This window comes from Solanum lycopersicum, chromosome 1 (assembly GCF_036512215.1).
Source record: "Solanum lycopersicum chromosome 1, SLM_r2.1".
Lineage (NCBI taxonomy): Eukaryota > Viridiplantae > Streptophyta > Magnoliopsida > Solanales > Solanaceae > Solanum > Solanum lycopersicum.
In genome coordinates this window covers 71,823,761-71,851,669 of record NC_090800.1, presented here as the reverse complement: position 1 = coordinate 71,851,669, position 27,909 = coordinate 71,823,761, and the positions used below count along the sequence as shown (strand labels likewise).

At 35.5% G+C, this 27,909-nt stretch overlaps 1 protein-coding gene and 1 pseudogene across 1 annotated transcript; one reads left to right on the top strand and one right to left on the bottom strand.

Moving 5' to 3' along the window:
* Positions 1 to 7,794: 7,794 nt before the first annotated feature.
* Positions 7,795 to 14,804, bottom strand: LOC101254234 (probable disease resistance protein At1g61300; annotated as a pseudogene).
* A 5,573-nt stretch (positions 14,805 to 20,377) lies between these two features.
* LOC138346880 (secreted RxLR effector protein 161-like) lies at positions 20,378 to 21,232 on the top strand. The gene is made up of 2 exons (XM_069294763.1): positions 20,378 to 21,003; positions 21,094 to 21,232. Exons 1-2 carry the CDS (start codon positions 20,378 to 20,380, stop codon positions 21,230 to 21,232), a joined length of 765 nt encoding a protein of 254 aa, XP_069150864.1.
* Positions 21,233 to 27,909: the final 6,677 nt, after the last annotated feature.

Below are 27,909 nucleotides of genomic sequence, written 5' to 3'. Positions count from 1 at the left end.
TTTTAAGATTTTTCTGAATTTATAGGTTCCCTTCCATCTAATAAGAAAACCATCACGATACAAATGGGATGGATTAAATAAAGAGAAAGTATGTGTCTTGTTTTCACATAATATTTAAGTTAAAAAATAATCAGCCTATTATGAATAAATAAGGATCAATCGATACGAGATGTATAATTTCTAATCTCAGGGCAACCATGAGTTGGACATCATCTTGCAATGAAAATTAGATGTACTCAAATATCTTTCTTCATGGAAAAAGTAAATGAACTGACTGTTATCAACTCTTTAAAAATCATTTCTTGAATACTGTAGACCACAAATTAGAAGACACTTGGGTCATTTGCTAAGATTTAATAAGAAAATCTAGTACATATATAAGTTATACACAACATATGCAATATTATAGGATGTATAACTAATATGTAGAAAATTATATTTTCTATCAAGTATTATCAAATATATAGAAACACTATGGTATCAACAAGCAATGACTGTTAATTTATGAATAAGCATGATTAAAAATAAAACCATCCTTAATATACCAAAACACCGATCTTTCTTCACAAAGATAATGTCATAGATAGGTCTCATGATGAAATTCTGAAAGTGTAACTGCAATCTTAAAAGAATTTCATCCTTGATTCCTTTTGACATGAGATTGTTATTCGTATTTTCTTTACTACTCTTTCTCTTTGCTTAGTTGCATGTTGAGAAATTTTTTAGGACAAGTAATGTCAAAAATAGTTATACACTATCCAATAATGTTCTTAAACACTCTATCAAAAGACTTTAGTACCTGTACATAAGATTATTTTAACGTCTGAAGGACCTAAAATACGTAAAATCAATTTTCAAATAATTAAATAAATATGTATCAAGGGTAATGCTTAAAAATCCAGGGTCAAAAGCTATCTTTCGAATGTTGTTAAGAAAATTGAAAAGTATGTACTTGTGTGCATTCCACAACATTGCAATTTTGCTAAATATAATAACCAAGAAATTTATTTGACTCTAAGGGTGTGTTTGGTATGGAGGAAAATGTTTTCCTAGAAAATGTTTTCCTGGAAAACAAGTAGATTTTGGACTTATTTTTTCATGTTTGGATGATGAGTAGAAACTATTTTTCAGAAATGATTTTTACTGTTTGATTTATGAATGAAAAATGTTTTTGAGAGACATCTTTTATTTTTACTAGAGTAAAAATAATAGTTTATGAAATTTAAAATATTTTTAAAAAGTAAAATTATTATTTTTTTGGGTGGTGGTGGGGTGGGAGTAGTGGGTGGGGGCAGGGGGAGGGGTTAGGAGTGGAAAAATAAAAATTTGAAGTTGATAGTATTTTTTAAAAATAAAATTATTTTTTGGGGGGTTAGGGGTGGGGGGGGGGTAGGGACTGGCTGGGGGCAGGAGTTTAAAAATAAAAATTTAAAGTTGAAAATATTTTTAAAAAGAAAATTAATTTTTTGGGTAGGGGTGGGGTTGGGATGGGGGGGAGGGGGTGGCTGGTGGTGGGTGGGGGCGTCAGGGATCGGGTGAAAAAATAAAATTTTGAAATTGAATTTTTTTTTATAAAAAATTGATATTTTTCCCAAAAACAAATGTAATTTGAAATTGGAGGAGAGTTTTGGAAAATGTTTACCTTAATTTTTTTAAGGGAAGTCATTTTCCTTAATTTTGAGGAAAATGAGTTGATTTGAAAAATATTTTCCTTCATACCAAACACACTCTAAATCTTAATTAAGACGGATCTGAATATATATAATTTACATTGTGTAATTTTCCTTTTTATTATTGATATCAATCAATCTTCTACACAGATAACCCTCTCTTTTAAATTATGACTTTACCAAATTATGTTATATCAACTTAACTTATAACAATGAATGGGATGCAAAATAATTAGATTAAAACAGAGTGATTTTATACACCTTGTTTGTGATACAGATCACGTGCTATGTCTCCATTGGCTCCACCAAAATAATCTGGAAGTAAAAAACTTGAAACATAATATGATAGTCCACATTAATCTTATTTAAAATATTTGTTTTCTAATAAAGGGATTTTAAATTACTCAAATTAAAAACGTTCGACATAGAATGATTATTCCATTGTAATCTCACAGGTGTATGAGAAGAATAGTGTGGATACAAAACCTACTCCTATCTTGGAGGATAGAAAGGTTATTTTGGATACACCATCAGTTAAAATCAATAAAAGGAGTGAAAAAATCAAGACAAAATACTACACTTGTTCATACAAATCAAATTAATTGCAACCAAAGTTTAAGAAAAATGGAAAGTGCAGAACTATATAATTACTCACATAATTTCGGAATGCCAACAATCTTGATCCCTTCAGGACTTGCCTCACTTATAATCAGTTTCGTCGTTTTGCATGTCCTTATTTTTTTTATCTTGTTCTGCATTCAGAGAATCCACAATTATGATTAAATTTCACAATTCTCAAATCATAAGTTACTAAAGAACAAAATTTGCAGTCTACAAATGATCATGACAAAACTAAAGTTAAAATATATAGAAGTTCAAATATAAAATTTTAAAGGTCTATTGAATAAAAATTAGCACCCAAGTAAAACTTAAAAGGTAGGAGAAGAAAGTCCACTATTTATACATAACAAAGGTTAGTGTGAACAAATGATTATTGTGTCTTACCAGAATGGTTACAATTCTTTGGTAAAGTTAACAACCCTTCGAAAAGGTCAAAACCTTTCATAAAAGTCATAACTGTTCATAAAAGTGAGAACTCTTCATAAAAATCATAATTTTTCATAAAAGTCACAACTTTTCGAAAATATTATAACTCTTTGGAAAAGATACAACCCTTGAAAAGGTTACCACCTTTCATAAAAGGCACAACTTTTCATAAAAGTGACAACTCTTCATAAAATTTACATTTTTTTCATAAAAGTCACAACTTTTCATGAAATGACAAGGCTAGTTTGGGAGATAAAATAAATTAAAAGGAAATCCTTGTTTGTGGTGGCACTATGTAGGCGGGCTTAAGGTTCTCTCTCTCTCTCTCTCTCTCTCTCTATATATATATATATATATATATATATATATATATATATATATATATATATGATTTCATAATACGTCAGCAACACGTGATTCTAATCCATAGAGAAATTAGATAGTAAGGTAAAACTGTAAATTGTATTTTGGCCGGTATAAAATCATCCCTAAGGTATGATAAGATTTATTAAGCATATGTATTTTTAAAGTATTCTGACTGAACACTTTTGAAAAGTAAATCTTGAAGCAAGATATAGACTAATGCATATCTGTATAAGGAATAGCATATATGTGGTCATCATTGCTTGTATCTATTTAATCTTGCTCTTAATTTAATTTTCTATTTTATACGAGATTGTTAGAGATGCACAATGTAATTGATTGAGAGTAAGACGATGGATTCAAGTTCAATTGCATTAAAAGGATAAGATGATGGATTCAAGTTCAATCGCATCAATAGGGTAAGACTGAGAATTTATGTTTGATCGCATCAAAAGGGTAAGACATCAAATTTATGTCCAAGTGCACCATGATGATAAGATGTTGGCTTAAGTTCCATAGATTTGTGACCTAAAATGCCTTCATATAGATTGAACGCCAGGTTTGAGGCTCAATGCACCATAATGATGAAATAATGACAGCTAAGACAATAATGTGATTGTGATGAAAATTAGTCATGAACCATATCCCATTAAAATCACTTCATTCTCTTAAAGTGAATGTGGTAGCAGAGCTAAACATATATGAAAGAAGACAAGTGATTAAATAATGCACGTGAATATGGAATGAATTTCTCAGTTATCATAATTTTATATACTTAAATGATTGTGTTCCATGCGTGATGAATGAGAACTTTTGATAAATGTCTGGAGTAGATGAGTGTATGTCCACCATGCTGGAAAAGGCCGTGATCTTGGTTGTAGACATGATATGAACAAGAATGTCACTGGGTAGACATGTGTTATAGAACAGTTCTCTATTTTATTTTCTGATTTATATTGAACAAAAATTAGTGCAATTAAGACACAATTTATAGTAAATCAAAAATTACTAATTTTGATACTCAGATCGTCTGGGATATCCTGAGCCTATAATGGTGAGACAAATTATGAAAAATTCAAATGGACATCGAACCTAAAGATTCTTTAAAATAGGATTTTCTTGTGCTGCTTGTTATCAAGTCAAGTTGATGGTGAAGCCATCAACGACGAAAGTTGAGATTAAATTTCCAGCGTTCTTAAAATATATACATGTGGATATTTGTAAACATATTCACCCACCTAGTACGTCATTTAGATACTTCATGGTCCTAACAAATGTTTCTTCTAAATAGTTTTATGTGTGCCTCAATTTGGCATTGGCAAAATTATTGGCAAAAACAATATGCTTATGAGCATAGTTTTGTGATAATCAAATTAAGTTCATTCGCCTTAATAACTCTATAGAGTTTTTATCCCAGGTATTAAATGATTATTGCCTATTGATTGAAGTTGAATACACCCAATAGTGAATGTGATAGTGCAAACTAAAGCTTACTAGTATATCTGTGCACTTTATCGTAATGGGATCATGGCTCACTTCCGGATGAGGTAGAGTAATTAAAAAGAAATAAATTTTAAATTTAATCTCAGAGTAATAAAATTGAAGTTTGCTTATATAATAGTAAATTATAAATTTAAACATGTTAGGATTAAAGTTGAGATAAAAAATTTTAAAAAAGAAAAAAGATCATTCTTTTCTAATTAGACTAAAAAGAAAAGTAGATCAAACAAATTTTACTGAATTTTTTTTATTTATTTATCTTCCTAATATATACTTTCGAGTTTTTTCAGATGGTAATTTGATGATTTGAGCTTCACATATTTTAATAGGAGACACCATACCTTCATAGGTCATACTAATCATTATTGTTTCACTGTCCAAATTTTAAATGGTCATTCAAGAATAAATGACATGTTTGATAACATTTGTTCAGTGAAAAAATGTGTTTGTAGTAATAGTTAAATTTTGTGAAATTGGAGATTAAGGACATGTGAATGAATATCTATCTTACATTCTCTTTTTTTTTTTGGGTGGGGCGGGGGCTAAATGTAAGTAACATTATTAACTCAAACTCGAACAGTTAGCAGATAAAATACATAATAGAGCAAGTGAAAGGGCTAATAAGATTGGAATAAGTTAATGAAATGGCATCTCAAGTATCTGAGAGGCAATTCTACTTTGTCCTGAGATCTTAACCATTTCTACAAAATGTTTCAAGCTCCTGAACGGAAGGCAATTAAAGTTCCAGGAAGTTCATCTTGGGCAGCATGTTTCTCCAAATACTATGATCAACACAAATCATGCCAACTACTTGTACAAATTTGGGTTATCTTTGTCCCTCTCTAGGTATTCTCTACTTATCAAATCTTTGATTCTCTTCTCGATAGCTTTGACATCAGGCTATGGAGTATTCAAAACAAAGTAGTTAGCTCGGTTGAATTTGAATAACAAACATTAAAATTGAGAAGTAGGACTTTATCCCTTGGATACCTTGAACATTCGTCCCAACTTCTGAACGCATTCCACAGCCAGTTGCTGGTGGGCCAATACTTTATGTCTCTTCATAATACGCACAATTGAAGCATCTATAGCATACGGCCTATCCTTGTCAAGGTCTTCAATTATCTTTTTCTTCTCATCAACAGCAGGGAAAGGTATCTGCATACCCATTAATGTAGTGCAACAATTCATAGTAAAAAGGCTAAACTTACTCATCATTAATTGTACCTTGATCCTCCTCATTTTGTCAGTGAACTTTGAGTTGAACTCAAAGACATCAGTCGGAGAAATTGTTTTTGGTGCTTGGCTCCTTGTTGAGAATCTTGTACTTCGCACATGAAAGGGAATGAAGAAGCCGAACAAGAATAACATTATCATCTGATAGGTTTAATTGCGTCATGATTTCCTGATATCTCAATCTATCTGATGCATTAAAGATTAGCAGCAGAGCAGAAGCCAACAAAAACGAATACGTCTAATCTGGTTTTCTCATTGATAACTTAATAAAAATGTTTCAAATTGACTAAGCCTGTCCAATTTCAAAAAGTAAGCCAACAATCACCCTGATAAGTAGTGACAACAGCTCAATAGGCTTTGGCTCAAACTTTCCATTTATGTTGCGAGTTCGCAAAGAGCATACTCATGTAAGTTTCTTGTGCTTTGCTTTTGTTTGATAGAACTCCATATATACTTCAACGCACCTAACCTGACAATGTGCAGCATGACATGAATCAACGACCAGGCATTTGAGAAGAGAAATGATTCAAGCAAAAACAACATGCATGATTCTTTGCCCAAAGAGAAGAATTTCAGCAAGAGGAATAAGGGTCAAACCAAAATAAAATCAACTGCATAATGCCAAGTAACATATTGATATGATCAGATATACCATTAGTTTTGGTAGATTATTCAAAGTCTTAATGTTTAAATCGGGGCAATTCTAAAGATTAGGGCTTTATAGGTTACCCCAGAAGAGAAAAGATCTGTCCGTCTTTCAGAACTTTTCACAATCTTGGATCCTTATTACTATCTATTATGATTAACATTTTAATCTTAATTCAAGAGCATGATACTTTCTTGATCATTTTGTCCAAAATATGATGTGGATATGAACACCATAATTATTTATCATTGTAAGTGGATCTATAGTTCAAAATAGGACTTGGTAATTTTCTAATTGGGTTGTTTATGAGTAAATGTTAACTGGACTACTACCTGTGAGATACTCTAAGGCATTCTTGCCATATGTACCAGGATTTACTACTTAGCTAAAATCTCAAAATTTTATCAAATAATAAAGCAGAAAATGCACAAGTACCCCCTCAACCTATGTCCGAAATCTCAGAGACAAACTTATACTATACTAAGGTTCTATTACTCTCCTCAACTTATTTTATTAATAATTTTCTACCCCTTTTCGATCTACGTGGCATTTTTACAAACTTATTTTATACTATAGAGATGAAATTTGTCTTTAAGGAATAATTATAAAATAGGCACTCAATTTTTTATGATAATGAAACTTGCAATCGCTACCCTTAGGGTGTACACAGGGGTAAACTTCCCTCCATTGTAATAGCCTTCACATATAAGAGACGTACACTGCACTAGGCAAGTCTCATGTAACCAGGTGAAAGATATGCTTTAAGATATGACATGCGCATAACTCATCCCCAAAAAATTAGCTCACGATAAAAACTGCCCAAGTCCGTTTAAGCAAATCATGATGGGTCTATTCTTAACCAATGGGGACTCTAAGTCATTCTAAAAAGAGTCCTTGAACATTACCTGATAAAACATAATTGTATTTAAAGATCCAGAAAGGGGTGATGGTGCTAAATTCATTACTGTATCAATCTCTAAGTTAGCGTGCAACATGAACATAAAATGGCAAACTAGTTAATCCTTTCTGTTTCAATTTGTGTCACCTATTTTTCTTGTTAGTCCATCTCAAAAAAAAAAAAAAGAATGTGTTTCTCCATAAATTGTTAATCGCTACATCCATACAACATTTAAAAGAAAAAATCACTTTCTTAAATAGGCTAAACAAAAAAATACTAGTTGATGCATGAAATAGAATGGAAGGGATACAATTTGGGGTGAGTAGCAGCTATCTAACTTGTTGATGTTCTTCAAAGAGTACATCTATGTATAGATTTCACTGCACAATAATGATACCGAATTTGAATCCTTAATCAATGGAAGAGAGATCAGATTCCAAGAAAACTAGTCACCAATCTTTTCATAAGTACTGAATAATTTTGCCAACCAAAAAGCCTTGACATCCTTTCATCTCAACTTTAAAAACTCAAAGCAAAGTAAAATTACAAGTTCTCAAACTTCCATCACTCAGCAGAGGATAGAAACTAAAATCTCAGGCAGACAGCCACCTCTATCTATCTATATTGGAAAAGGTAAACTCAAATTCGATTTGCAAATGGATTGTACTCTTCAATGAGTTCTTTCTTATTGCAGCCACTTTCACCCGCAATGTGATAGGTTGTCAAATTTGAAGATGAGTTCCTCGCCATCCCTTCTTTTAAAGAAAAAGGATCGAGTGTAAAAGAGAAAAGAGAGAAGCCTGGATTTCTAGCAGTCGTTGATTTCTCCATTGTGTGCTGTCCTACTTGCATTATTTCGTTTGAGTTGTTACTGCTTTCCTAACTCTTGCCATGACCAGATTCAGCGATGTTGCCATCAGTAGCCTTTTGTTCCTGTAGGAAACAGAGAATGCAAAAGAAGAGAGAGATGACTAGCTTATTAAGTAAAAGAAAGTTATCGAACGTAAATAAGTATCTAAAACGGAAAGAGAGCAGTAGAACCTAATTAGAATTATGTAGCAATTACTTATATAGGTATGAAACAAGACAAACCTTAGAATTGAACCTCTGTTGTACCCATTTATTCAGATCATCTTCTTTCATCCTAGCACGATTCACCCTTATAAGAAAAGGTGTACTCACAGATATTCCCTGTTGAACAAACGTCTTCATTTCAAGGCAGCCTCGGATAGTCACGTTTCTAAGAACTGGAAATTTAAGAGCATTGTTCGTCAGAAAGAAATGCCCCAACTTAGGCAGCCCGCGAAGCTCCAGTTCTAACAAGAGGGGAAATAAGGTGATGATTCCTTCTCCTTCTCCTTCTGTGATCACTTCTTCCATTGATTGACAGTGTTCTATACATAACACTTGGAGATTCAACAGACCTTTGGCCACTGATGGAGACATCAAGTTTCTCAATTTTCCACAACTATATATAGTCAATGTTTCAAGTTTGTTGAAGTAGTCAGTTGGAAGTTGGTGAGAGCATAGAGCACTTATGCTTTCAAGTTTCCAGATGGTAAGATCTTTCAGGTTGGGACAAGAAACCTGCAAACGTTCAAGTATTGATTTTTTTTTAGATAAAAAGGGTATATCCGAGTCATTTGTATAATGACAAAAGAGTAGACTTTGTGCGAGTAAATATCTTCATGCTTGAGTAAAAGGTAAAAGTTTTATTCATAAAGCTGGTTTTCATATATAAAGAAGTTTTTCTTTTTCATGATAAGAAACAAACCTTTTCATGAAAAAGAGGATTTGAGTGAGTGATGGATTTGTTGGCTGTAGGCCACAAATTTTGGAACTCAGGTAACTCATAGAATCTCATTCTCCATAACTGAGGGAACTCAATGCCCTCAACGTTTTCACTGCAAAAGTGAGTGAGGCATTCCAGAGATTGAAGATCCAACTGATATAAATTGGGGAACTTGATTACTTTGTGTGAGATGTTCAATAAATATGTTAAATCACAATTAGAGACGATGAGACGTTTCACATTCTGAAATCCATTCAGCTGTAACTCAGTCAACACATTATTAGAGCCCTTTCCGATTGACTCTACAAATTCGCTCTCCTTCAACAGGTGGCAGATCCAATCACCCAATGGGGCAGTCTTGGTGACCTCTAAAGAAATTTTCTTGTCGAACTTAGAAGTTCTTATGGAACCTTCTCTACCCACTATAAGAGTGTACTGTGTCAACTTGGAGGAAAGGCCCAAGTTATTGTAGATCACATCAACAGAACAGTCACCCAACAGTCAATCTTGATAAGGATTCCAGTTCCCTCAAGGTGGAGTAACTACAATTTTCTACTCCCACCATAAGTAGTTCCTCCAATCGAACTAGTCCTGATAACACCCCTGCTGAAATCCTTTTACGTATATTATACCCATCCCAAAACTTTAACATAATTAGATTGGTCAATTTTCCTATCTCCACTGGCACCTCCTCTAACTGAGAATTACTTATGCTGAGAATTTCTAAAGTGACAAGTTCCCCAATAATGGATATGTCATCTAACCTTAAATAATTCAGACACAACGTCCTCAGACTTGATAACCTCCGAATGGATGCTGGAAAAGACAGAATGGACTCGTAATCTCTGTGTCCCCTCATGCTTAAGACACTGAGTTTACACATGCCATCAAAAAAGTTGTCCTGTAATTTGAATGGCTTTTCAGAATAGAGCTGTAACATTAGGAGCTTCAGTTTTGGGCAAACTATTGGGCTATGAAGCTCATCAAATTTATTTGCAATAATTGACATGTGACTGAAATGCTCATAAGAACTTCTTCTTGGAAACTCTTCTGAGTTAACATTGTGACTTACCATAAAGTTATGCTCTCCCTCAGACGCAATACTTATAGCCACATCACGGATCACATCATGCATTTTGACAAAAATTTCTCTTAAACCTACGGATAACAAGAAACGATCTTTCAATGTTTCTAACAGATGGCACACCCTATTTCTTGCTCCTTCTATATTTTTAATTTCCGAAAAGATGCCAAGCCCCATTCCATATGTAAGCAAATCTTCAGACCAAATATTACTATCTTCCTTGAACAAAGAACAAAGCAAAAAAAGATACCTGGCTTCATCACTTTCCAAGTAATCATAGCTTAGCCTCAGATGTTTATACACCTTGGTGTGCACTCCAGGGATATTTCTTGTTTCTGCATCATGTAATTGTTTAAGGGCATCCTCCCATGAAGGCTTGGTTTTATGCTTAAGCGCTCCTGCAATTGTAATAATTGCAAGTGGCAATCCCTTGCATTCTTTGGCAACATCTTTTACGACATCAAGTAGAGAAGGATCGTCAGCTAAATTACCGACTTTCTCCTTGAAAAGGATCCATGCTTCCTCTTCAGGTAAAGTTCCAACTTCCATGATCTTCTGAGCTCCCATTGCTTCACAAACATCTCGGATACGTGTCGTCAATGTCACTTTGCACCGATGGTTGTGGTTGCTACCACTGGGAATTCCAAGTTTCTCTAGATCATGAAGAGCCTCCCAAACATCATCCAAAATGACAAGGGTGCGCCTGTTCTGATCCATTAACCTTGTATGCAGCTGATCTCCACGGCTCCAGAAATTATCCCCTTCTAATTTCAGCCCGAGTCCTCCTGCGATCTCACCCTGAATTCCTTTCAAGTTTGGTTGTTGACTGACAGTTACCATGACAATATCATCGAACAACCTTTCTTGTATTGCCTTATGTCTGATTTTCTCAGCAAGTGTTGTCTTACCAACACCACCCATACCACATATCCCAATCATAGTGACCCTGTCATCTTTCAAAGCTGCCATGACCTCATCCTCTTTCAATTTTCTGGAGTCAAACTCCTTAACAGTGTTACGATATGTAGACTCACTTTGTACTGGAAGATCATAGGAGAAAGCATTTGGATTGGTGCCTTCAGTCTGAAGTTCAATCAACTCCAGTGTAATTTTCTTAGCTCTCCTGCTCAGTGAGTAACGTGACTTCAAGTTCGGACACCAACCATATCTTTCAACCTCAGTTCTACCTTGCTGCATTACAGCTGTCACATCTGCTGTAGTGGTATCAACACTAGTTAACCAAGCCTTGCCATTGGGTGAAATGTCTTTTAAGTTCCTCCGGGCATCATTCGCTCTTCGCTGTACCTCACTTCTGATATTCTTCAGCTTCTCAGATTCTTTATCCATACATCTGATGTTTCTCTTGTAGTAAAGCAAATACCCAATCCCTCGCACAACTGGCTGCATCAAGCAATCTGTGACTTTTTCCACAAAAATAGATAAGAATTCCATTGCTAGTATAGTTTAGTAATAAGCCTTTTTTTCAACTATCAAGTCTGAACTCTGCTGCTTCTTTTTTGCTTTCTAGTTCTCTCTTTTTGACTAGTTTTCTTAGTTACTGGAAGGTGTCGAAATGAAAGTTAAAAGAGCAACAATGTAAAATTTGGTATGAAAACGAAATATCAGAGAGCGCTAATGGAGAATTTGGAATGAGAATTAATGAAATATGAGAGGAGCGGAATTGGAGAATTTGGTATGAAAATGAAATATGAGAGCAATCGGAGAATTTGGAATGACAGCTAAAAGAGTAAGAATGTAGAATTTGGTATGAAAATGAAATATCAGAGAGCGGGAAATGGAGAATTTGGTATGAAAATCAAAGATTCGAGAATTTTATGTGAAAATGAAAGCTTAAGAGAGGTAATGGAGTGTTTGATTGTGTTATTCCAAGCAACAGATTCACAGAGATTTATAACCTGGGAATTCAGGGTTGAGAATAACAAGAGTGGGTTCAAAATAATATTTTTAAAGCGAGAATATTGATTAGCTAACATTTTAAAGAAGTGATTATCTAATTCCATATCTTCCTTCACTCAAACTCATGTTAAGAATTTCCAAAAATATATGCTTTCTTGCGATGACAGACACTATAAAGAAGAAAAAAAGGAAAAGTAATTGTTGCTTTTCGGAATTTTCCACTTGCTTTCAAAGTACTCAAAGATCAGACATTCTCTCCAACTTTTAACAAAGTATTTCCCTTCCAGTTTCACACAAATGACTACTTGATGCTTTTTTTAAGAATAATTTCTACTACAACCAAATGACACCATAAAAAAAGTGAAAGATAAACAGGTTACTCTCTCAAATTACTTTTTGGAGAAACACTTCTGACCAAAAATACTTTTCATAATAAGCAGATTTTGACGTCTGCCCCAGCTTTGGCAGCCGTAAAGCTCCAGCACTTCCAACCCCGGAGAAAGGGCTCTAGTCATTTCTTCTACTTGTTGTTCCTTTTCTGTGATCACTTATTCCATCGGAGGATATCAGCTTATCTCTAGTAATCCAGCTTTAAGTGATTTTAGCACCAAAATGGTTTTTTAAGATCTTTAATTTGTTTTCTAAATCAGAGGTGTCTGATTGTGGAAATACTCCTAATGCATGTTGTTTAATCTTTAACATGCTGAAGACAAATTTTATAAATTGAAGGTTTGGTTAAAACTATTATAAAGCCATAGTTATAGTTTTAACTTTTCTCTTAAAACTATTATAAAGCCATAGTTATAGTTTTAACTTTTCTCTTTTGGGAAACATCCCATACAAACACCATTATATATAAAGACATAGAATGCAAGATAACATGAGAAAATACAGATACAGATCAGATGTCAAATATAATGAAAGAAGAATTTACATGGTTGCTGCTTAATTTCTGTGTTATACTTCGGCATTAAAATGACAAAAAGATCAAGGCAGAGGGCAGATTTAGAAACTTAGCAAATTACATTTGGTACCTTGGTTATAAGGCGCAGAGGTGGTGAAATTAGTCCATGAAATCATAACCTGCATACGTTTGGGCTGATTATTGACCCGCCCATTATTAGCTCTCAAGTAACTTTTGGCAGGTTATTTATCAACTCAGCCCATTTTGACCCGCCTAAATTCAGGCCAACCCGCCCATTTGCCACCTCTAAATAGAAGCATGTGCACAGCGTGTGTGAAGATGCCTATATTCTATTGGGGCTAGCTATTCAAGAGTAGTCTTATTTCTTATATTAGTATGTTCTTTGTAAGTAATATCTGGATCCTTCCTCCCTTATAATTCCTCCTTCCGTATCTTGATAATATTTAGGAACCTACACTTTATATTATGAAAAAGGTATGATCTTGGTTATTATTCTCCTTGTTCGAAATGCATAGAAATGTTCAAACATATATTTACAAAAGGAATTCAAATATACTTGCATTATTCTGGAAACAAACTCCTCACCGCTGTTACCAAGGTATAGCTTCAATTTCAACTGCACGACAGGAAAAAACAGCATAGTTGTTGCCTTTATTTCAAAGTTCAATCACATCCACTGCAATTTTCTTAGATTTGCTGCTTAGAAACTAATGTGACTTCAAGTTTGGACACCAACCATAGAAGAAACCTCAATTCTACCTCACCGTGTTACACCTGAGACATTTACTGTAGTGGTATCAACACTAGTTAACCAAGCCTCAACAGTGGATGGAAATGACTAGTAAGTTTCTCCGGGCAGCCTCCACTCCTAGCTGCACCCTGCTTCTGAGATTCACTATCCAAAGATTTATTTTGCTCTCGTAGTAAAAGCATTACCCAATCCTTCACATAACTTGTGGGATGTTATGATACGAAACATATAAGCTTATCGAGTTATTAAGCTTGAGCTGAAAATTTTAAATATTAGCACAAAATGGGGCCAAAAGTACAAATTTATCACTTTCTTTGTAACATTTGTTAATTTTGATAATAATATATTTATGAGCAGCTAAACTATCACATTTTCGCAAGATTCAACAAATTGATATAGTTTCAAGCTATGATAATACACTAAGGGACTTTAAGCTTGAACATATATACGAGTAAAAACCCCAATTTTCAGGTATTGAAATTGAAAGATGAATACCTGACATTATAGGGTTAAACTTAAACATCGTCGTTGCATTCATCATACTTACCGTATTTCCACAAGCGCATAGAATTCCGGCCATCTTCTGTCGTCCCTTTTCCGGCACCAGTAATGGAGCCTAGACTCCTGGGATTTATCGGAACAGCACGTTGGCTGCATGGTATGTGGACTTCAAGGTTATCATAGAGCCCCGTTTGTCTGTATATAAATTTGCTCGTTCTTTCATGTATTTTTTAAAAACATTACTTCCAGAGTACCATTTTCACTTGTTCGACTCGACAACAATTTTTATACTAAATATATATAAATTCAATCTTTATTAACGTAGTATTAATTTTAGATCGTTGAAGAAAAATTCATCAACTTGGGGCACCCACAAGATAGAATAACAATTTTGTTATATCACCTTCTAAAAAGTATAAATTACTTTGAGAACCTATAGATAATAAGGAGAGTAATTTAGAAACTAAGTAATAAAGTATCTCTTGATTCAGACAAACAAAAGTGAAGGTCTATTTTAAACATAATAAAACAGTTTTTTGGACTGAAGGAGTATTTGGTGCAAAGATCTTTTTCTACTCACAAAACTTGTAACATTTTCCAAGTGAAATGCTACAACTTGTTGATGCTCTCAAAAGAGTACATCTCTGTGTAGACTTTTCACTGCTCAATGATTTGCAGAACACATAATCCGTCCCAGAGATATACGGTTGGACAATGAACAAACTTAATCCTAAACAAATGAAAGAGTACTCAGATTCCAAGCAATGAAGTAACAACCAATCTAGGCAATCTTTTGAAAAGAACTGAATAACATGATCCATGGTTCTGTGATTCTGAATATAAGGGATATCTTGTTCTTGGAGACTGTTATTTGCAGTTTTGATGATTTGACAAACTTAAGGACCTTGTAAAGGTACCAGGTTTCTTGCTTGAGTGTTGAAGATGAAACAAACTCAGGGACCTTGTAGAGGTACCAGACTCTCATTGTGACGAGCCAGTTGATTGCCAGCTGGAGACGGTACAGAAAGTAGGTGCACGCTTCCCAATGGCGTCAGAAAGTGAGACTTCTCCAACCAATGGCAAAGAGTTTAAGAAAAGTGACTTGTCCATATAAAAGGGACTTTCCTAAACATCTTGGGTAGAACTTTTCAAGAACATTTGCAAAGGCTGCTAGAAAACGAAAGGTAGAATTATTCCAAGAACAGCAGTAATCTCTGGAGCTTTTAGTGTAGCTGTTTAGGAATATATTCTCTTGTTCTTATATTGTAACCTATTCCTGAAACTATAAAGGAATCAGTGGGCAGTGTTAAAAGTCTAGGTTGTCCAAGTGGGATAGCTTAGTGGGTAGATTGTTTTCTACTTAGGCTTGTTAAGCAATAGAGACTATTGCTTAAACGTGAGATTAAAAACTTCTTCTCACATTTGTTGTAATCGTGTTTTACTTTTGCTTTTGAAGATTAGTGAAAACGATTGAAAATCCTGTGAGACAAGTTGTGGTTTTACTTCCTTAGCAAGGAGGTTTCCACGTAAAATCATTGTGTTGATTTTACTGCATTTAACTTTCTGGTTATATTCATTAGTGTAGTAAGGGACCTGGTCCATTATTCTGTTAAGTGAAGGCATATATTCTATCAAGTGGTATCAGGGCAGACACTCTTTATTTGGTTAACACCAAGGAAGTGATATTTGTTCTAGAATGACTGCTCCACTTAATCTCGAAGAAGGTCAGTCGTCAACAAGACCTCCTCGTTTCAATGAACATTTCTACAGTTGGTGGAAAGTTAGAATGCATGATTACCTCATGGCTGAAGACAGCGAGTTATGGGATATTGTACTTGATGGACCATTTATTCCGATGATATAAGAAAAGGATGGAGAGAAAACTAGTCTTGTTCCAAAGCCTAGACAGAAATACGACGAAGCTGATAGAAAAAAGATTAAGAAGGGCTATAAAGCAAAAACTCTTCTTGTCTGTAGGATAGGACCTGATGAGTTCAACAGGGTTTCCTCTTGTGAGTCTGCTAAGGAAATTTGGGACTGTTTGAACACTGCTTATGAAGGAACTGAACAAGTCAAAGAATCAAAGATTGGCATGCTTACCTCACGGTATGAGAACTTCAAAATGAGGAAGGAGAAACAATTCATGACATGTTCACAAAATTGTCTTCCATTACAAATCAGCTGCGAAGTTTTGGTGATTTTATAAGCATGAGCAAACAAGTCAGAAAAGTACTTCGAATTCTTCCAAAATCTTGGGAAAGCAAGGTTGATGCCATCACAGAAGCCAAAGATTTGAAGGTGCTGACAATGGATGCTTTGATTGGAAATCTGAAGACATATGAGATGAATCGAAATTACGATTCATCAAAGAAGGAAGCTAAAAAGGATAAGTCATTGATGCTGAAGTACAAATCAAATGAAGATTCCAGTGATGATGATATGGCATATCTTATCAGAAGATTTCAAAAAATTGTGAGAAAAAACATAGTTTTTAAAAGAGGAACAAATGGTCTTCGAAATGCTACTCAAGGTGATACACGCTACAAGTGTGGAAAAGCTGGACACTTTATTAGAGAGTGTCTTCTGCTTAAGAATGAAAACAAGGAACATCAAAATCCAAGAAGTGACAAAGAGAAGAGAAGGGACCTGGTACTCGGTAAGAGAGATCGAAAAGCTGTTGCAAACTTGGTGGTCAAAAAGGATCTTGCTGCGTGGGGTGATTTTTCAAGTGATTCAGAAGATCCCGATGAATCAAATGATGTGTCTATGGTGGCTGTACATGAGGAGGAAACCATTTTCTATGAAATGTTTGCTCTCATGGCTCATACAGAAAATGAAGAAGAGGACGACCAGGTAACTCTTCTTGATATGAAAAATGACTTGGATAATTATTCTCTTAAAAAATTGAGAACATTGGCAAAAGTCATGATTGATTCTGTAATTGAGTTAACATCTGAAAGAGGCACCATGAATGCTGAACTTGACAGTTTAACTGAAAACAAAGTTAAACTTGAAGAGAAAATGTCGAGAATGGTGTCTCTAGAGTCTGATAATTCTGAACTTAAGAACCAGTTGAATCAGATAACTGAAGAAGCTGAAAAGCTAAATGGAATGTCAAATGGTTTGCAAGTTGAAATTCAAGAAAAATTGAAAAACTCTGAGAAAAACCTTGGTCTGTCGTTGGAGAAAAGCAACAAATTAGAAAAGGATATTGTCAAACTTAAGGAAGAACTTGAAAAATCTCTTAAGTGGATAAAATCCTCAAAGTTATTGTCAAATGCAACAAATCAGAGTAATTTCAATAAGAAAGGACTAGGAAGTTTGAACATCACTCCTCCTTATAATCCTCACAGTAAGTATGTATTTGTGTCTGACAATCTGCTCTGTCTTCATTGTGGTAAGAATGGGCATTTAAAGGGAGAGTGTGCTGGCTGGAGAAACTCCTATGAAAGACTCTCTAATTATGTTGAAAGGCAAAATTTACCAAAAGAGAGACCTGGTCCTCCAAAGCATGTTTCAACTCACAGATTTTCAAAGAAAAAATATGTCACTACTCCAATGTCCTTTTTTAGAAAGCTTCAAAATCTACCCTATTGGACTAAATACAATCTGATCACTCCTTTGTCTGCCTTCTGGGAACTCAAATTGAAATGGGTTCCCAAGCTGAACAATTGATTCTTGGTGCAGGTGAGTGAGAGGAGCAACAGTCAATATTGGTATATGGACAGTGGATGCTCTAAACATATGAGTGGTGATGTAAAAAATTTCCTCTCACTCAAGACACTTCAAGGAGGAGGTGTCTCTTTTGGTGATGGAAAAAAGGGGTACATTTTGGGAGTTGGCAAAGTGAGAAGATCTCTTGAAGATTCAATTGACAATGTGTATCATGTGGATGGGTTGAAGTACAGTTTGTTGAGCGTGTCTCAAATCTGTGACAAAGGAAATGAAGTCAAATTTACTTCTGAGAAGTGCACTGTGGTGAGTCTAACTACAAAGAAAGTAATTCTCACTGCTCACAGAAGTAAAAATATGTATGTGTCCAACTTGGAAACGTCTCATGGAGATGACCTGACATGTCTTAGTGCTCAGAATGAGAATGCTGAACTTTGGCATCGTAGGCTGGGGAATGTGAGCTCATCTTTATTGAACAAACTGATTTCTAAGGACCTCGTCCGAGGTCTGCCAAAGCTGAAGTTTTCTGAAAATAAAATCTGTGAAGCTTGTGTTAAAGGAAAACAAATCAGATTATCCTTTAAGCCTAAAAAGCAAGTAACATCATCAAGAACACTAGACCTGCTTCACATGGACTTGTGTGGAACCTTGAAGGTTCAAAGCAGAAATGGCAAGAAATATATTTTGGTGATTGTTGATGATTACCCGAGATATACATGGACAGGATTCTTGAAATCAAAGGCAGAAACAGCTGAAGATTTGGTGGTGTTTTTCAAAATGATTCAAACAAAATTGAATCAAGTCATTTGCAGCATTCGATCTGATCATGGTACTGAGTTTGAGAACTCAAAACTGGATAAATTCTGCATGGAGAATGGTACCAGTCATAATTTTTCTGCTCCTAGAACTCCTCAACAAAATGGAGTAGTGGAAAGCAAAAACAGAACCTTGGTGAACATTGCCAGAACTATGATTATTGAATCAAATCTCCTTGAAAATTTCTGGGCTAAAGCTGTCAACACAGCATGTCATGTTACCAACAGGTGTCTGATAAGAGTTCTTTTGAATAAGACCCCCTATGAGCTGCTCAACAACAGAAACCCTATGCTGAGCTATCTTAGAGCATTTGGATGCATGTGTTTTCTGCTGAATAATGGAAAGGATGATCTGGGAAAATTTGATCCTAGGAGTGATGAAGGAGTATTTGTTGGATATTCTTCATCGAGTAAGGCTTACAGAATATTCAACAAATGAACTCAATGCATTGAAGAAAGCATTTATGTTGTATTTGATGAAGATGGAAGCTTGAAGAATAATGGATCAAATGATGAAGATGATGTGATCAAACTGTTCAATTCACAGAAAATTGAAGGAAGCGAAGATGATGCAGAACAACAACTGAAAACTGATTGTGATGATCAGAATCATAATCTACCTGAAGAGGCTGATGAGGTGGAAAAGTGTGATGAATACCTGGTACTACTCTGAATTCCAGCCAGAGTACATCAAACTCTCCAGAAAATGATGTCTCTCTTGATGAAGAAGAACATGTTGATCAGCTCAACCAGTATGCTCCAAGATCAGGATGGAAGCATAGTTCATCACATCCTCTTGATAATCTTATTTCTCCTTTGATTTATGGAATTCATACTAGATCAAAAACAAGAAATCTAGTTGCATTTTCAACATTCATATCATCTATTGAGCCCAAGAATGTGAAAGAAGCATTAGGTTATGCAGATTGGATCAACTCTCTGCAAGAAGAACTTCATCAGTTTGAAAGAAGCAAGGTATGGTACCTGGTTCCTCGACCTGCAGGCAGAACAGTAATTGGAACCAGATGGGTTTTCAGAAACAAGCTTGATGGAAAAGGAGTGATTACTAGAAATAAATCCATGTTGGTGGTTCAAGGATATAATCAAGAAGAGGGAATAGACTATGATGAGACTTTTGCACCTGTTGCCAGAATGGAGGCTATCAGAATTTTAATAGCTTTTGCTGCATTCATGGGGTTCAAGCTGTATCAAATGGATGTGAAGAGTGCATTTCTGAATGGAGATATCAAAGAGGAGGTATTTGTCAAACAACCTCCTGGTTTTGAAGATGTAGAGCTACCAGATCATGTGTTCAGCTTGAATAAGGCACTGTATGGTCTGAAGCAGGCTCCAAGAGCATGGTATGAAAGGCTGTCAAAGTTTCTGCTGAAGAATGGTTTCAAAAGAGGCAAGATAGACAATACTTTGTTCTTATTAAAAAGAGAACAAGAATTGCTTATCATTCAAGTTTATGTGGATGACATAATTTTTGGAGCTACTTCAGAACATTTGTGTGAAGAATTCTCATCATTAATAGGAAAGGAATTTGAAATGAGAATGATGGGTGAACTGACATTCTTCTTGGGTTTACAAATCAAGCAATCATCAAATGGGATTTCAATCTGTCAGGAGAAGTACATTAAGGAGCTACTGAAGAAATTCAATATGTTTGACTCTAAACCTATTGATACTCCTACGGGAACAAATTCCAAGCTTGTAGTAGAGGAATCTGATCCTCTTGTGAATCAAATAATGTACAGAGGAATCATTGGATCCTTGTTATATCTGACTGCTAGCAGGCCTGATATTGTTTATAGTGTTGGAATGTGTGCTAGGTTTAAAGCATGTCCTTGTGACTCACACTTGAAGGCTGCAAAACGCATTCTTAGGTACCTGAAGAAAACAAGGGACCTGGTTCTCTTCTATCTTGCAGGCGATACTTTTGATCTAGTTGGTTTTGCAGATGCTGATTTTGCTGGTTATCAAGTTGACAGAAAGAGTACTTCTGGAATGGCTCATTTCCTTGGATCATCACCCATCTCTTGGGTAACCAAGAAGCAGAACTCTGTGGCTCTTTCAACTGCTGAAGCTGAGTATGTAGCTGCTGCAGCCTGCTGTTCACAGTTGTTGTGGATCAGACAACACTTGGAAAATTTTGGGATTCACATCAAAGCAATTCCTCTTATGTGTGACAATACTAGTGCTATTAGTATGGGAAAGAATCCAGTCCATCATAAGAGAACAAAGCATATTGATGTTAGACATCACTTTTTCAGAGATAATGTTGAGAAGGGAAATATTGTGCTTACATATTGTCCAACGGAGAAGCAAATTGCAGATATCTTCACCAAGGCTCTCAGTAAAGATCAATTTGAGAGAAATCGGTTGAAGTTGGGCATGTTGATCTCTAAGTGATGTTCTTAGCTTCCAACAATTAAATTCCCTTGATGGCTAAAATTGTAGTGCAGGTATCCTTTGTGTGAATATTTAAATATTTGAATAAAGATCCCTTTTGTACCTTTTGTAGATATACTTTCGGGAAGAACTGGCCTAGCAAAGAAAATGACTAGAACAACTGGGGAATGAGGATGTAACTGTGCATGGTACCTGGTGCCTGTCCAGGTTAGCATTTACACATTAATTTGAAACTGAAAATTATGACCGTTGATAATGCCACGTGTCAGTCATCGGTCATTTTGACCATTAGTCCCATCGCTTCTCTCTCAAGCGACACATCCAATCACGGACCTGACACCTTTTCACGCCTTTTAAAAACCCTCATTACTTCTTTTTGAAATCCACATCCGTCCCTTAACATTCTTTTTGTTTCAAGAAGGGTTTAAGCAAAAGTTAAAAAGGCAAACTTTGTTTCTTCTTCTTCTTCTCTCTGTTCGAAAAGCTTTTTTTTCTTTGTTTGTCAAACATGTCTTCTCCTTCTTCTACCTCTAAACAGATGCTAAATGCTCTTAGCGAAATAGAGACACTTGCTTTCTACTCTCCGTCTACTGTAAATTCCAGATCCAATGCCCCTTCTAGTTCTCAGCAAGATACACCCGACAATCCATTCTATGCCATAGATCTAAATAGCACATGCTTTCCTACTGAACCTGGTCCGTTGCAAGAAATGCTGCCTGATAATCTCTTTGAAGGAGATTTGCCCAAGCATAAGGCATCTGAGTCTAATATATTGGCAGCAAGTGAAGAGTTGGTGATTGAGAGTTTGGCTATGATGCGGGAAGAATCAAGGGGTGAGCAAACTGAAGTTTTCCAGAGGGAAGAGGTAAGAAACACTCAGCAACTGCTGCTGACTTGTTTGTGATGGAGATGTTGTGTAGCTTCGAAGCCCTGAATCTCCCAAGTTTTATGCTTGAGCATATCTACAAAACCGTCATCGAGAGGAAAGGTGTTCATGGAATGGGATACAGATACTTTCTCACGGAAGTATTCAAGCATTTTCAAATTCCTCTCAGTGTTGGAAAGGTCGGGATGGTTAAACAGACTATCTCGGAGAGTACCCTGGTCGAGTGTGAGTGTATTGAAGGGAGAGGCAATCCCAAGAGCAAGATGGCTCAACTCATCGAAGATCAGGATCAACTCAAGCATGAGGTTGAGGAGCTCACTATGCGTTTGAGTGGTAAAGAGGCCGAAATTGTCATACTCAAAGCAGAACTACTCACTGCACAGAATGAGGGACCTGGTTCTTCCGTGGTACAACCTCTGGAGAGAGAGAATACAGAGTTGAAGGCTAAGATCACTGCCTTACAGGAGAAGACAATTAAAGATAATGATGCTGCCAATGCACGTCTCACTCTCATCATCCAGTCCCTGTCTCATCCACCTCCCTCTTCCAAGCCTGTTAAAAAGATCCCTTGTGTCTTTCTTTCTGTGGCTTATCTTTGTGTTGTTGGATTATCAGTTTGTTTGATTTTAATGTATAAATGTTATTATGGAATGCTGGTTAACTTATTCCTCTGTTGTTCTGATTATAGTCTTTTGTGAATGCTTTTCCCTTCCTTATTGATTGTTTTTTAGCTTTGATCTTATTCAATATTACTGTTGACATTACTGGTTTACTGTATATCTTTTTTATGATGCCAAAAGGGGGAAGTAAAACTAGTAAGTAGCTAAATAGCTGAATGATCATATATGTGGGGGAATACAGTGAGGGGGAATAAGCTGAATGATCATACATGTGGGGGAATATAGTAAGGGGGAACAAAGTTAGAGGAGATCTGAGACCATTGTTTGTCATCATCAAAAAGGGGGAAAATGTTATTTGCAGTTTTGATGATTTGACAAACTTAGGGACCTTGTAAAGGTACCAGGTTTCTTGCTTGAGTGTTGAAGATGAAACAAACCCAGAGACCTTTTAGAGGTACCAGACTCTCAATGTGACGAGCCAGTTGACTACCAGTTGGAGACGGTACAGAAAGTAGGTGCACACTTCCCGATGGCGTCAGAAAGTGAGACTTCTCCAACCAATGGCAAAGAGTTTAAGGAAAGTGAGTTGTCCATATAAAAGGCACTTTCCTAAGCATCTTGGGTAGTTTTTGCAACTTGAGATAGAACTTTTCAAGAACATTTGCAAAGGCTGCTAGGAAACGAAAGGTAGAATTATTCCAAGAACAACAGTAATCTCTGGAGCTTTTAGTGTAGCTGTTTAGGAATATATTCTCTTGTTCTTATATTGTAAACTATTCCTGAAACTATAAAGGAATCAGTGGGTAGGGTTAAAAGTCTAGGTTGTGCAAGTGGGATAGCTTAGTGGGTAGATTGTTTTCTACTTAGGCTTGTTAAGCAATAGAGACTATTGCTTAAACGTGAGATTAAAAACTTCTTCTCACATTTGTTGTAATCGTGTTTTACTTTTGCTTTTGAAGATTAGTGAAAATGATTGAAAATCCCGTGAGACAGGTCGTGGTTTTACTCCCTTAAGCAAGAAGGTTTCCACGTAAAATCATTGTGTTGATTTTACTGCATTTAACTTTCTGGTTATATTCATTAGTGTAGTAAGGGACCTAGTCCATTATTTTGTAAAGTGAAGATATATATTCTATCAGAGACCAAGAACCACAATAATTTGTAAACCGGGGCGGATCTACCTTCTAAGAAGGGGTCGACGGAAAATTATATTATTTTTACATGGTTAAAATAATTTTATAAGTATATAGTAGATGTCAAACCCCTTTCGACTACTTCATGTGTCTATTTTTACAGATTTTGAACCTCCTTATTAAAAATTCTAGTTCCACCTCTATTTGTAAAGACAAATACTCATTGAAATATATAACATCCTCCCAACTCAACTTTTACTCTCCTTGCACCAGTAAGAAAAAGACAATTTTTAAAAATTCAAAGTAAATCAAACCATATAAAGGAAGTCATGGCAAGGTAAAAAAAAATCATGAGGTGGATTATTGTGCACCAAAATTACATGTTCTCAAACTTCCATCAATCAGCAGAAGATAAAAACTAAAATCTCAGGCAGGCAGCCACCTTCTCTATCGTTAACGGGAAACTCAATATGATTTGCAAATGGATTGTACTCTTCAATGGGTTCTTTCTTATTGTAGCCACTTTCACCCGCAATGTGGTTTATTGTCAAATTTGAAGATAAGTTCCTTACCATCCCTTCTTTTAAAGAAAAAGGATCGGGTGTGAAAGAGAAAAGCGAGAAGCCTGAATTTCTAGACTCCTCAGTTTCACCGGATCCAGCAGTCGTTGATTTCTCCGTTGTGTGCTGTCCTACTGGAGCCATCGTTGGGACATTTGCTTCCTGATGGGGATCTTTTAACCTACCAACTGTTGAAACCTGGCATTTTCCATGATGCATCTGTCACTTTGCACTGGTGGTTGTGGTTGCTACCACTGGGACTTCCAAGTTTCTCTAGATCACGGAGAGACTCTCAAACATTATTCAAGATTACAAGGGTGTGGCTGTTCTGATCCATTAACCTTGTGTGCACTGATCTCCACGACTCCACAAATCATCCCCTTCTAAATTCAGCCTGAGTCCTTCTGCGATCTTACCTTGAATTTATTCAAATCTGGTTGTTGACTGATAGTTACAATGACGACATCTTTGAACAACCTTTCTTGTTTCAGCTTTTGTCTGATTTTGTTAGCCAGTGTTGTCGTACCAATACCTCCCAAACCACATATCCCAATCATAGTGACCCCGTCATCTCTCGAAGTTTCCATGACCTCTTTCTCTTTCAATTTTCTGGAGTCAAACACCTCACCATAGTTACTAGGTATAGCCTCACCTTTGAACTTGATGATCGCAGGAGATTATATAAGGCCTGTTGCTTTCATTTTGAAGTTGAATCAACTCCAGTGTAATTTTCTTAGGTCTCCTGCTTATCGAGTAACGTGACTTCAGGTTTGGCCACCAACCATAAAAGCAACCCCTTTTAATGTCAGGTGCACCTTGCCTTAAAGCTTTCACATGTTCAGTTATGGTATCAACACTAGTTAACCAAGCCTCGCTATTGCGTGAAATGCGTTTTAAGTTTCTCCGGGCAACTTCCGATCTTTCCTGCACCTTACTTTTGATATTCTTCAGCTTTTCAGATTCTCAAAATGACTTGAAGCAAGTTTTAAAAGATTGTAAAAGACTTCTCGAAATGACTCGAAAGAACTCTCAAGACTTGACTTCTAACACTACTATGAATTTGAATTATGAATTATGAATTCAAGGGTTATGATTTCATGTCATAGATGATCTGTCGATGTTTAGTTGTAGTTTAGAGAAGTTAGAATCAATAGGGAGTAAAGGTACACTTAAAAGGACTCAGACGTACAAAATGATGGAAAAAGGGTGGGGCAGAAGACCCTGGCACACATAGTGGCCCGGGGAGCGATCTCCTGAACTACAAGAACTTGTTCCTGGTGCACTGGTGGGGCGGCGCACCAACCACTGCCCAGAAACTCCTCTACGAATTTTCTTGCTCATTTTCTGACTCCAATTCGCCTATAAACGAATGGTTTCTTCTCAACTTACTTATATTCGAATACCCAATATAAGTACACGATAATCTACTCAAACCTTCAAATCACTAAGATTCACCTCACGAATTCATCAAAACCCCAACAATCAATATTTAGAATGAAACTTTAAGGAAACTCATCAAGGATTCCAATCCTAAAAACTCAAGAATGGAATTTTCTTTAAAATTACATGATTGGCATGTGGGTGAACGAACCCAACACTATGAGAACTCACATCTCTTAATTTGGCGAAATCCCTCGACAAATCTCCCGAATCTTGAGGAACGCCTTGAACCTTTTCTCTTTTCGCCACTTCTTGAAATCCTCTCAAAACCCTAAGCGTATTTAGGATAATGAAATCTGAACCAAATCAGATTTTACCACAAAAATATTACTAAATTCGTTTTAAGTTGATAGGGTTAAGGAGAAGACCAAAGTACCCCTCACTAATCTGGGTAGTTTTCCTAGACTTCAGATGGGCATATCTCTCTCATCTAAAATTGAAATTAAGCAAACTCACTGGCGTTGGAAATAGGATTCCAAGACCTTTCATTTGATATCTTATAGGGCATTTAACTCATTGTGATATGAAAGTTATGGTCATTTGAAGTGAATACAAAACATACAACTTAAGCATAACTTGGTTCTTTCCTAATTGCTTCTTGGTAAAATTAGTCCTTTTTAAGATGGGATATTAGACCCCCCCTTTTTTTTGTTCGTTCGCTTTATATTAAATTAACGGAAAAGGGTTAGAAATGCCCCTAAACTATGCAAAATAGACCATTTATAGTCTCCATTACATAGTGGGATCAAAACTACCCCTGTTGTTCTCCCTGGAAACCACAAATACCCTCAAGAGTTAAAACCCTAAATTTTTAGTGACATGACAAGCCACACGAGATTAATCCCTCCACCTAACCGATACCAACTAAGATTCACTACAGAAGAACTTGACCTTTAGTGGCTACAAAGTTGTCAAACTATCCCAAAATATTGTCACTAAAGACTATGAGTGATTTTTAGTGACGACTAAGGCTCCACAACCATTCGCTAGTACAACCTATTTTTTAAACAAAAAACATGATAATTAATTTTTGATTTCAACTAATTTTCTAAAATAAATAACTTGCATATATATATATATATATATATTAAAAATATTCAATATTATTATGAAAAATCATCAAAATTACTTTTTGATTCAAATCTCTTATTATATAATGCATCATTGTACATTTTATACATTTACATATGACATAAAAATAAAACAACAGTGTTTTCAAATCCTACTTAATCGATATCATTTTTGATATTTTAAAAATAATGAAGAAGAAAACACAAAATTAGAATTTAATGTTAAAAAGTCTTAGTGGCGATTTTCTAGGCTTTGGTGGCGACTGCTGTCGCCGCTAAAGGTCTAGTTCTATTGTAGTGAATCCTAGTTGGCAACACTTAGATGGAAAGATTGGTCCCACGTTGGCAAGCTACGTCAATAAAAATTAGGGGTGTTAACTCTTGAGGGTATTTATGATCTCTTAGGATAACAGCAGGAACATTTTTTATCCCAAAAATGTAACGAAGGATATATATGGTCTATTTCACATAGTTCGGAGGCAATTTTGGTCATTTTTCGTATATAATATATATATGAGATAAGTTTCAAAGACACACCTAAACTAAATCATTTGTTTGAGTTTCATACCTAAACTACTGAAAGTGTGAATTTCATACATAACCTATCACTTTTTAGTTTGAGAATATCTTTCTCTTTTATATTATTGTCATCGTGATGTGTATAATACAATCTCTTTTATTTTTAACAATTGTCACATCACACTCCACGTGGACAAAACATTCAACCTTGACAAAAATTAAATAAACTATTAGTGTTATTTAAAATTAATAAATTATATCCAAAAAAATTATATTTTTTATAAAATAAATGTAAAATATTTTTCTTACCTCAATCCATCACTTCCTCTCACCGCCCCCACCCCAACCACTTTTTAAGTTTTTTTTTCTAAATTTCTTTTATAATATATTTTTTTTACTTCGTCCCTCCCCCCCCCCCCCCCCTCAAATACTAATTTGGATATATTTTA

Coding starts and splice junctions, on each gene's coding strand:
- LOC138346880 (XM_069294763.1), top strand. CDS start 20,378: ATGGGTGAACTGACATTCTTCTTGGGTTTACAAATCAAGCAATCATCA. Junction 21,004..21,093: donor ATCAAAGCAATTCCTCTTAT/GTGTGACAATAC, acceptor TCACTTTTTCAG/AGATAATGTTGAGAAGGGAA.